Below are 12,676 nucleotides of genomic sequence, written 5' to 3' on the forward strand. Positions count from 1 at the left end.
GGGTTAGGCCTCACCTTGCAACTTTCTAACGCCACCAACAAAATAGAGTGGCCCTTTTCAAATCACCCCACCTCCAAATCTGTCTTATCTACGCTCCTCCAGGAATCCTTGAATCTAACCCCTCCCCCATCATCGAACTTATAACGAATCACATTAACATCCAAACCAGCTATCATCTAGGAGATTTTAATCTACATGTAGATGCCTCCCCACAATCTAACAACTGCGAAACGCTACTATCATCACTACCTTGGCTTCTCTCAAATAGTTACCCCCCCACACACTCAGCAGGCCACACCCTTGACCTTATATTCATCAATGACGGCATCTCAATCTCCTCCATGCCTGACAGCACCCCAGTCCCTTGGTCGGACCACCGAATCATCTCCACATCTATGAAGATCAAAGAGCACCCTCCAATCCTTCCCCAAAACTACCATACAATTTAGAAAACCCTGCTCCTCTGACCACCTCAACTACCATCTTTCAAAGGAACTAATTCCCCTCGACCTCTCAGACAGACGAGCAGCCATCACTTCATGGACCAACATCACCACAAAAGTTGCAGATCAAGTTTGCCCTACCTCCACCAAAGTCATATGCCCCTCCTCCCAGAACAGAAAACCATGGTACACCCCAGAACTAAAGGCCCTCAAACAAGACCTAAGGAGAAAAGAACACACTTGGCGTAAAAACCCATCCACCTCTACACTGGCTGCCTACAAATCCCTTCTTAACGCTTACAGAATCACCATCCTCGGAATGAAGAAAGATCTTCTTTGGAAAGAAAATTACACCATTTCATCTTCGACACGAAAGCTCTCTTCGCATATGTCTCAGCTCTCTCCAAGCCATCTCCCCCTACCATTCCCGATGACCTTGCACTCTACAAAGCCACGGAACTTGCACAATTCTTCGAGAAAAAAATCAAACAACCTAACTGCCGCATTGCACACGCCTCCTGGAATACCTTCTCTCACCCTGCCCCTCTTTACCAAAACCAAACTCAACGATAGAAGCGTTCGAACCAACCTCATCACTGGAAGTAGAAAATATCCTCAAAAAACTGAAACCAACCTCACATCCTTTGGACCCGATACCGCCTAACCTGCTCCTCAACATCCCAAGCACCATCTCAAAAACCAATCTCTGACATCATTAACCTCTCTTTATCCCAAGGATCAGTGCCAGACCCTCTTAAGCTCGCTATTCTCAAACCTATTCTAAAAAAAAACCAAACTTACCTCCTACAGACCCATCTAAGCTTCCGCCCAATAGCTAACCTTCCCATGATAGCAAAAATCATGGAAAAAAATAGTCAACAAACAGTTATCAGATTATCTTGAGGAGCATAATATTCTCTCCCCCACGCAACACGGATTTCGAAAAACACGTAGTACTGAAACCTTGCTCATATCCCTAGCAGACACTATCCTATTAAACCTGGAAAAAGGACAAACCTATCTTCTCGCCTCTCCTCGATCTGTCCGCCGCCTTGACACAGTGAACCATAACATCCTTCTGGAAACAACTAACAAACATTGGCATCAAAGGTTCTGCCCTTGATTGGATCAGATCCTTCCTGTCCAACAGGTTCTACAAAGTCAGGATCAACAATAAAGAATCTCCCCCTGTCCGCTCCAACCTGGGTGTCCCACAAGGATCTTCCCTATCTCCAAACACTCTTCAACATATACCTTATACCACTCTGCCACCTACTCACAAGGCTAAAACTATCCCACTATCTCTACGTGGACGAATGTCCAAATCCTCATCCCGATCAAAGACTCTCTTCAAAAAACTCTGAACCACTGGACCCACCTGCTTCCAAGAAATTAACCAACTACTATCCACGCTCAACCTGGTCCTAAACAGCGACAAAATCGAGATTCTTATCATCTCAAAGGAAATCATCACCAAACCCCCAATGCCACCACCCCCATCTCATTCAGCCAAACTCAATGATTAATTCATCTCCTTTCGTCAGAGATCTAGGCGTGATCCTAGATAATCAGTTTAACCTAAAGAACTTTGTGAACAACACCGCGAAAGATTATTTCTTCAAACTTCAAGTTCTCAGAAACTTAAAACCTCTCCTTCACCTCCAAGATTTCACACTGGTACTGCAATCCATCATCCTTTCAAAACTGGACTATTGTAACTCCCTCTTGCTCGGGCTCAAAGCCAACAACACAAAACCTCTTCAAATGGTTCAAAACTCAGCCGCCAGGATCCTCACCAACACCAAAAAAAGAGATCATATCACCCCCACTCTTCAGAACCTCCACTGGCTACCCGTCAAGTTCAGGATCCTCTTCAAAGTCCTCACGATTATCCATAAAGCCAAGCACAACCTCACATCCATTGACACCACTATTCAATTCACACCACATACCTCATCCAGACCAATTAGAAGCACCTATAAAGACACCCCTGTTTGCCCCATAAGCAAAATCAGCCCTAAGAAAGAGGGCCCTTTCTACAGCAGGACCTCATCAATGGAATGCACTACCCACCAGACCTCAGGCAAGAACAGTGTCCATCTTCCTTCAAAAAAAGACTTAAAACATGGCTATTCAGCCTCGCCTTCCCTGACTCCTAATGCTATTCTTCCCTTACTCCAGACTCTAGCCTTCACAGACTCATATTCTTGCAACCTCAGACTGTTAATCCCTCCTCTCTTTCTTCTGAAATTTTGCTCTACCATGTTACTCAGCCACCTCTCCAAAACATTCCACGGAGACATCTATTTACGAGAAGTTAATTTATTCGATAGGATAAGTTACCGTTTACGATATGTTAAGTTTTAATTCATTTCATATTTATATGTCTTCATTGTTCTATGTAATGCTCCTAAGCGAATTTTGTTGTTATAATATAAACCAGTGTGATATGTATTCTTACAGGAGCTTCGGTATAGAAAAATTAAAATAAATAAATAAATACATATCTGCAAAAACCTAGACCTGGTAGGTCATTACGTGGATGCCCTTGCATGCGTCGGTCTTCGAAGGCTTCGCCCCGCTTGTTTCACCCCTATCTCAGCTCCTCCCGCTTACCTGTGCAAGATGGCTACCGCAGCGTCATCAAGCCGACCTCTCTGGCATCCCCGGAATGGCTATTGTGCAGCCGTATGCCATTGCTCCTCCCAGGTACCTGCTAGGGTGCACGCACTGCACGCAACCCCCATGCCCAAGTATGCCCAGTGGCGCTAACCTCGAGGGCGTTCCCTCAGCTGATGTCACGCCCATTGGTATATCTACTTTCAAGATTGCTAGCTCATTGAGTTGGCAATGACTCGAATAAGGATTCATTCTGTTCCTGTCCTGCACTACTCTGCTGCTTCCCTGCTACTTGTAGGAAGCTCTCCTTCTGCCCCTTCAGAGTTTAACTACTAACTTGGTACCTGCTCCTCGGGGGCCCTCTGTTCTATTTCAAGTGCCATTCAGGGAATAGGTACTCACTCCTCGAGGGTCTGCTCTCCCTGCCTCAGTGTCTGTACCTTTCTACAACTAACCTGCTGGAATCGTATCAGTACAGCTGACACCGAGTGAGTACTCTAACATCTCATCTGTCTTATCCACAGTATGTGTTGCTGGGTAACCTGCTGCGGAACCTCCTGACATCATCCAGGAGAGAAGGGCTCCCTCTTCAGAGGTCCCTGAGACTACTAATCACCACCGCCACCTGGTGGCTACATCAAGCTCTATAATAAAAGAGTTCAATCATCAGTGTTTTGTGTCTCAGAGGGGCCTCATTTTCTAATGTATCGCAGGCCTGCGATACTTTAGGGAATGAGGGGGCAGGGGCTGAAATGGGGGGCAGCCTGCGCTAGCCAGCAGCGATTGCACTGTCGCAGTGTGATCACTGCCGGTTTCGCACCCAATAGCGCCACCATAAAAGGTGTAGCTATTGGGCGCGAACTCGGACGCAAAAAGGGTCCTTACCTTTTCGTCATCCGCAGCGTCTTCGCGGAGTCGGGCCCTGGTGATGCCCCAACTCTTCCTCTTCCAGGGACGACTCCGCCCCCATTTGGTATTGCATGCGATAAGGGACTTTTCGTGTGTGAAACGTCCCTTTCGCATGCGGATCCCTATGGAAAATGAGGTCCAGAGTCTAGCCTAGTGCTGTGGCTCCTCACGGGGCTCCTTCCCGTGAGCGTGGTCATCTCCACAGCACCCAAGGATCACTAAACACATGTAATAACAACAGATTGAAATACTTAACATTGCAGAGAAGGCCAATTTTCTAACAAAAAAAGAGCTGAAATTTTGATTGTAAAAAACCCAATAATGCCAACCATTAGGGATGTGTAGAGGGACGCCATACGTTGCATTCGTGATACGGATTCATCGGGGAGCAGATACGTTGCATTCGGCCGTATGGCGCCCCGATGTGTTAATACGGCGATTTCTATTCGTGTCCCAGCTAAAATTAAAATTAACTACAACCCCCACCCTCCTGACCCCCCCAAGACTTACCAAAACTCCCTGGTGGTCCAGCAGGGGGTCCAGGAGCCATCCCCTGCACTCTCACAACCACGGTGCTGGTTTTCATCATGGCGCCGATAGCCTTTGTCACAGGGGCTACCGGTGCCATTGGTCAGCCCCTGTCACATGGTCATCAGCGCCATCTTGTGCTCCTACCATGTGACAGGAGCTGACCAATGCACCGGTAGCCCCTGTGACATAATATGGGCAAAGGCTATCGGCCCCATTTTGAGTACTGGCATCGGACGGCCGGAGTGCAGGAGGTCGCTCCGGGACCCTGTTGGAACCCTAGGGACTTTTGGCCAGCTTGGGGGGGGGGGCCATTTTGAATATTGGCAGCAGATCGCCTTTGCCCTCACTATGTCACAGGGGCCGACCGTCGGTACCTGTGACATAATGAGGGCAAAGGCGATCGGTTGCCATTTGAGTATTGGCATAGGACGGGCCGGCGTTCAGGAGGTTGCTCCCGGACCCCCGCTGAACTTTTTGGCAAGTCTTGTGGGGGTCAGGAGGTCCCCCCAAGCTGGCCCTATTATACTATAGGGCTGATGAGTAAAGATGGCCGGCGCCATCTTTAAAGATGGCGGGGGCCATCCAGTGCTCCTACCATGTGACAGGGGCCGGCCAATGGCACAGATACCCTGTCACATGGTAAGGGCAAAGGGGCATCGGCGCCATTTATTTTTAGAACAGCTGATGCCTGGGAACAGGAAATCTCTTCCCGAGGCCCCCCTGGATCTCTCCTCCCCCCGAGGCCCCCAGGTAATTTAAAAGGTTTTGGGGGGTCGGGAGGGTGGGGTCGATTTAAAGGGTCGGGTGGTTTTTTTTTTTTTAGCGGCGCGGGCCTCCCTAAAAAAAAGGGTCGGGAGGGTGGGGGAGGCTAAGGGGGGTCAATTTTAAAGGGTCGGTGGGTGTTTTTTTTTTATCGGGCCATCGGCGCCATTTTAATTAGTGGCAGCCAAAATGGCGCCGATGGCCCGAGAGCGGGAGATCGCGGCAGGATCCCCACCCCCCACCCCACTGGACCACCAGGTAATTTAACATTTTGGGGGGGTTCGGGAGGGTGGGGGAGGGTAAGGAATTGGTTTTAAAGGGTCGGGGTGGGTTTAGGGGTTGTTTTGGTGTGCCAGTTTTCCCGCCCTCCCCCAAATAATTCCCGTGCCCTATTTAACGATACAATAACAAATGCCCCTGACGATAAATCAGGGGCATTTGTATTGTATCGTGCACTCTAACAATTTAGGATGATTTTAAAAATTATCTGACGATAATTTTAATCGTTCAAAAACGATTCACATCCCTAACATCTACAGGTTAAAGCCTTCACCTCCAAATCCTGGGGATTCAGAAAAAGGGGAATAAGAAGTGTGAGGACTGGCCCTTTCAGGAAATGTGCCATCCGCTGAGAAAGGATTATATACATTAATGGGTAGATTTTAAAAAAGAATGCGTGCACATCCATGAGTGCCCGCTACCCGGCGCGTGCAAGGAGAGGTAGAATTTCGCGAATTTGGTGCGGCGATGCATCCTCGAGCTTCACCTAGTTCCCTTCCCCCTAACCCTAACCTCCCTTCCCCTTCCCCTTCCCCTATCCTACCCACCCCTTATCCCTATCCTAGGTGCCCCCCATTTTTGCAACTAACATTTTGCTCCTGCAAAGGAGCTGGAGCAAGTTGCGAGCGCTGGCACCCTGCCGACGTGCGATCCCCCAGCACAGAGGCAAATGGCCACTGTACCGGGTGCATCTCGCCCCACCCAGCCCCCAGACCACCCTCTGCCAGGGCCCCGGCTCTTGTGTGTGTAACAGGGGTTAACGCGCACGGCCAGGCCCCTTTTAAAATGCGCGCAGCGCACACAAGGCCCAGCCACATGCATGACCCCCTGTGTTTTATGTGCACAAAGTATCCCAAAAAAGAGCTAATTATTTTCCATTCAATCAAATCACCAAAAAACGAGGAAAAAAGAAAAAAGAAAAATATCATGAGACAGTGTGTTCGAGGTTGACTGTAAATGACGAGAAGTCCGGACACCCCCTGCTAAATGATTAAGGGTTTTGTCGACATGCTTGCCGATAAGGTCAATCTCACCTCAAAAAATGTTTTAAAAAAAATTAAATTGTTTTGAGTGCTATTTTTTTGAGCACAGTCTCATGATATTTTTCTTTTTCTTTTTTCCTCGTTTTTTTGGTGATTTTATGTGCACAAGCCATTAAAAATCTGGCCGTATGGGAAAAAGAGCTATTAAGTAATGTAATTAAACCCTTACTAATAATTGCAACAAATTAGTGGATTGGCCCTATGTGGAATTATATTCCCCATGTGGAATTAGATATAAAGCTGCATTCAATCACTAACTCAACACTTGCAAAAATAATTTCAAATCTTTGGGTTATCAGGACTCCATGAGTTAAAAAAATTATACACCAAATTCTATACGTTCCTCATTTCTGGCCAGCAGGAGCTGGGCTGGGTACTGCAGGAGGGTCAGACAGTCTAAGATCTCTGCAGGTCTTCTCTTCAGTGTTTTACTGACAGCAGTTCTCACATTTAATTTCTCTGGGCCTTGCGTAGGTCTGTGGGGGTTTGGTAGGAATACTCTGCGAGCACAGACGAGGTGAGTTTTCCTGGAATGGAGGCTTTGAACACTGCCTTTTTTTTTTTTTTTTTATAGTATTTCTATTTGGATGCATTTCAGGACTATAGAAGTTATGTTTTAAAACCACAGAAATGAATGTAATGAAAATGAAACAGCAAAACTGTATATGATCAAAATGTAACAGCATGATCAAAATGTAAAAGCAGGGTCTCTCAAATCTGATTTTATATTTACCTCAGAATGCAGCTAACATTTTGGTAAAGGTATCAATAAACCAGCATTAAAAGCTAGAGCCACCATGGATAAACTCCTGTTTTTGCTATGATCTAAATGGAAAAAGTCAACAAGGTGGTTTAAGAAAAGGCTGAGGTAGGAGCAAGTTTAATTGAATAAAGCTATAAGACATAGCATTCATAATGGTCTGTAAAGAAAACATCCAGTGGGTAGAAAGAACTCTTAAGTCCTTCATCATAAGTTTGATCAATAATATGCTTCAACACTAAATTGACACCCAGACTAATCAGCATTTCTACCTAAGCCTAATACAGTTCTCTCGAATTCCAGTCTTAATATTTTAAAGGTAGGTCAATAAGTGGGCTTTAACTGAAGATAGTGACCACCTTTGTCTAAGTGGGGAAAGATCATGTCATTGTCCTCTATAAGAAACTTAGAAAATGGGGTAAATGAGTAATGGTGGTGGGTGGAGGGGAGTGTGATGCCAGATGGGCATCACCCACCTTCCCTAACCTTCCAAGTTAGCTTTTCACACAAATCCTAATATATTTAAGAGCCATAAATAACTTACAACTAGGTGGAGACCCCAACCTACCTACCCACACATACTATATACTGTATCTATCATCTATATCTAGATATATAAATATAGATAGATACATATGTATAAATATATAGATATATTTATAGGTATAAAATGTAAGAGCATTTCTTAACCACCAATACAATTAAAAGCTCATAGTGAAGTATGAAAGGAAATATAAAACATGTGACACATACTGCAAGCCTTGGACACAACCAATAACCAAACAATCAGAACCACAAAGCAATATAATAGTTAGATCAACAGATCAAGAAACATAAAATAATGGGCATGATCATTACCTTGTATGTAAAAAGCAGAAATACCCCAAGTTAAAAAAAACAAACTATAAAAGAATACTTAAAAAGGAATGCCTTAAATTATTCCAGCATACACATTTCCCCATCATCAATACAATTCAAATTGGAAAATTTGAATTTTCTGCCATCAGAGACCCATCAAAAATATATGCATGTATTTACCTATAGACGATATTATGGGTTAATACATATTATTTTTTCTTTTTTCTCCCCCATGATTATGGGTTATAAGTGTAGATTTATTATTATTTGAATGATGTGTGTTTTCTTTTATTTAATGACACACATTATTTCCTGTTATTTCTTAAATATGATTGTAATTTCATTGAAAAATCAATAAAGAAAAAATTACAAAAAATAAAATATTCCTAAAGCTGGAAGCTGGTAGATTTTAAAGACAGTTAAGATTGCCAAATGGGGCAAATCTCTCCTTTCCTTCCAATCTCTCCTTCTATCCAGCCTTGCATTCAAATGCTAACACATCTAAGAGCCACAAATAACTTTCAACTAAAATCACAATAATACATATTATTCCAGCATGCATACCAACATTTTTAATACTTTCTCAATACAATCCAAATTAGAAAAGATGTCTTATGTGCAACAAAAAGTCCTATCAAGTATGTTGCCAGAGCTGGAAAATATTAAAGAACAGCCTTCAAATAAATAAGAAAATAATTTCCAGAAGAACCTGGATCAATATTTCAAACAGTGAAAGCAATACATTATAAAATAATTGTAAACAAAGTAAAAAATTGAACTAAAAATTGTTTTATAAATAAATGATCAGATATATCTTAACATTTGATTGGTCATCTGAATGGCAACTGATTTCACCTCATTTTAATTCTTGCAGGTATTAACAATAAATGGAAACTGAAAATCACACCAGCGTGACATCATTCATTCTCTCGGGAATGTCAGATATTCCAGAATATCAGATCACACTCTTCTTGGTGTTTTTAACTCTGTACCTGCTTAACTTGCTAGGAAATATTGTCATGATGGCATTAATAGTCACTGACCCTAAACTTAAAACCCCCATGTATTTCTTCCTTTGTAACTTGTCCTTTGTGGACATGTGTTTCACCTCTGTCACTGTCCCTAAACTACTGGCTGACTTCCTTTCCAAGAGTAAAATCATTTCTTACCCTGGCTGTATGGCACAGATGTATTTCTTTCTTGCTATCTGTGTGAATGAGTGTTTTCTCCTTTCTATAATGGCATATGACAGGTATGTGGCTATCTGTAACCCTCTCCATTATGTCATGGTGATGAACAGGATGCTCTGTAGTGTGATGGTGACTGGTTGCTGGACAATTTCTCAACTTCATTCCTTGTTGCACACTTTGTTGATGTCTCAGTTGTCCTTCTGCAGGTCAAATATCATTGATCACTTCTTCTGTGACCTCCCACCACTGCTGAAGCTCTCCTGCTCTGATATCTTCACCAATGAACTAGTGATTTTTATTGAAGGAGCCGTGATAGGAACAGGCACCTTCCTTTGCATAATCATCTCTTACATTTGCATCTTCTCCACCATACTCGGCATCCAGTCTGCTGAGGGAAGACACAAAGCCTTCTCCACCTGTTCCTCTCACCTCATTGTGGTCACCTTATTCTTTGGCTCTGCTTTTTTTACCTATTATCGAACCTCTTCTAGCTATAACCAGAATAAGAATCAGTTGGTGACTGTGATGTACACCATCATCACACCAATGCTAAACCCATTCATCTACAGTCTGAGAAATAATGAAGTGAAAAGAGCTTTAAAACGAGCAATTGGTAGAAGGAGAAGACATGTTCAGAAAATGTAAAGCCTCTGATGTAATTAAAGACTAGATGGTGTTCTGGAGTTTGGTTATCTTTAATATTTTGTTCATACAGAAGCCATTTTCATTCTAGGTCAATAGTTTTCAAGGAGACTTCAAGAAGGTCTAGTTTTCAAGAATTCCATAATGAATATTCATAGAAACATAGAAACGTAATGGCAGAAAAAGATCATATAGCCTATCTAGTCTGCCCATCTGCCCAACTATTCTAATTTACCACTATAAATCTCATGATTCCATCAGAATTCCCCTGTGTTTATCCCCTGCTTTCTTGGATTCAGGTACTGTTTTTTACTTCACCACCTCCACTAGGAGGTTGTTCCATGTATCCACTTCCCTCTATGCAAAGATATATGTCCTAAGATTACTCCTGAGCCTACTGCCTTTCACTTTCACCATGATCCCTCACTCTAGAGCCTCCTTTTCATTAAAAGAGACTCACCTTCTGAGCATGGAAACCTTGGAGGTATTAAAGTGTCTTGGGAAACTGCTACCTCCAGGGGTAGTGGGGTGTGGGGTAGAATAGGAGTTCTCCAGAAACCCCTTTGTTTGGGATGTTTGGGTTCCTGTGCATCCTATTTGTAAATAGCTTAAAAAATGAAATGAAGTGATATAAACAATGTGTTTATGTTGTTTCAAACAAATTCACATCCCTAGTTGACATTTCTGTTTAAGCTTTCTATATGAGAGGATTCCAAATGTCTATCATATATATTTTATCCAATATTAGTTACTACTGAAATAACTAAAAGGGTAATTCTATAAACCATTTCCTCAGGTAAAACAGTGCTATGAAAATTAGTTCAAAGTCTGAGGCTAAAAAGTACCCACAGATGTTGCACTTATGTGGCCAGTTTTAAAATTACCCTGCAAACCAGGAATGACTATGCCTCTGGGAGAATGAGGCTTAATTACTCCAGATTAATACAGAACTAGCTTTCTAGTCATCTTTTAGTGTGAATGTAAGCAGAAGTTAGTCTAGAGTGAATGTGAATTCACTACAAGATTACATGCATGTGTGAAAACAGTATTGGAGAAGGAGAGGTTAGCATTGTTCATGACTATATGAAAAAAATAGCTCTTCCTTATGTGTTTGTTAATGTTAAATGCATGAGTCTGTGGCGTAAACGTAACTTGTTAAAGATCATCATAACTTAGCTTGTACTTTTTTAAGGTTTTGGGAAATTCCTAGAAAAATATCACAGAAAGTACCTTAATGACTACCACAAAGACAGGATAATCAGATTTTGGAGGTCACTGTATAAAGAAAGGGGATGTGTGATCTCTTCCTGAGCCCTGGTTTCCTTCTTGGTAATACATGACAGAGAATCATAAAATATTCTATATGCAACATTTTCATAAATAACTCATATACAGTGAAATTCAGTATACTTGATATTATATTACTTGTCTTTTTGAATGAGCTATAAACATTTTTTCAAAATAAGAATACTATAGAAGTTGTTATTCAACCAAATAAATAAACTGAGTGAATTTTGGAATGCAAATGCTGTGAAACAACTTTACAGTATAACTGTTAACAATGCATGTTACTCAATGTTTGCAATAAAAATGAATTACAAATCTTTGATGTCACAATATGCTCTAATCTTAAGATTTCAGTTTCTCTCTTCTTTAGAAAGAGCTGACTTGCATGGCATGTTGATATATTTCAAAACTATGTGATCAGGGACCATCAGACACTAATGAAGGGCAGTGATATCATGATGTGCTGTAATAAACAGAATGGAGTTGGTTCAAAGGGTTACTATGAAACGGTCAGTGATGTTCACTGTACAGCATATGAGAATAGACAAAGATCTAAACATGTATACCTTAGAGGAAAGGCATGATAGTGGAAATAAGATAGAGACATTTAAATACCTCAGAGGTATCAATGCACTGGAGGTGGTTCTTAGAGATGTGCAGACAAAAAGTTTATGTTCATAAGTCCATAAGTCGAAAAGGGGGGTCAATTTCGGTCAATATGGACATATGGAGAATTCCATAAGTTGAGTCTATGTCCATACGTGCACCGGTTCCCTAAATAAAAATTTAAACCCCTCACCCTCCTTAATCTCCCCCCAAGACTTACCAAAATTCCCTGGTGGTCCAGCGGGGAGTCAGGAAGCCATTCCTCTATTCCTTTGCGAGGAGCACGTGACGTCTGCGTCACGTCGGAGTGACGCGGCCGTCACGTGGTCCACCGCGGTTCCGCTCCTGGACCCCTCGTTGGACACAAACGGAACTTTTGGCCAGCTTGGGGGGGCCTCCTGACCTCCCCAAGCTGGCCAAAAGTTCCGTTTGTGTCCAACGAGGGGTCTGGGAGCGGAACCGCGGTGGACCACGTGACGGCCACGTCACTCCGACGTGACGCGGACGTCACGTGCTCCTCGCAAAGGAATAGAGGAATGGCTTCCTGACTCCCCGCTGGACCACCAGGGAGTTTTGGTAAGTCTTAGGGGGGATTAAGGAGGGTGAGGGGTTTAAATTTTTATTTAGGATCAACGATCGCGATTTCCAACGTATTCAACATAGCTATGTTGAATACGTTGGAAATCCGATCGTTTTCGCCTCATCACTTTTTTAAGTTAAAAAAAAAAAAGTAGCGTTTTACATATA

The 12,676-nt window shown here is 42.8% G+C and overlaps 1 protein-coding gene across 1 annotated transcript; it reads left to right on the forward strand.

Moving 5' to 3' along the window:
• Window positions 1–2,123: 2,123 nt before the first annotated feature.
• LOC115098661 (olfactory receptor 1G1-like) lies at window positions 2,124–10,039 on the forward strand. The gene is made up of 2 exons (XM_029615451.1): window positions 2,124–2,136; window positions 9,075–10,039. Exon 2 carries the CDS (start codon window positions 9,092–9,094, stop codon window positions 10,037–10,039), a length of 948 nt encoding a protein of 315 aa, XP_029471311.1. The 5' UTR covers window positions 2,124–2,136; window positions 9,075–9,091.
• The last annotated feature ends 2,637 nt before the right edge of the window (window positions 10,040–12,676 follow it).

This window comes from Rhinatrema bivittatum, chromosome 1 (genome assembly GCF_901001135.1).
Source record: "Rhinatrema bivittatum chromosome 1, aRhiBiv1.1, whole genome shotgun sequence".
NCBI classification, from domain to species: domain Eukaryota; kingdom Metazoa; phylum Chordata; class Amphibia; order Gymnophiona; family Rhinatrematidae; genus Rhinatrema; species Rhinatrema bivittatum.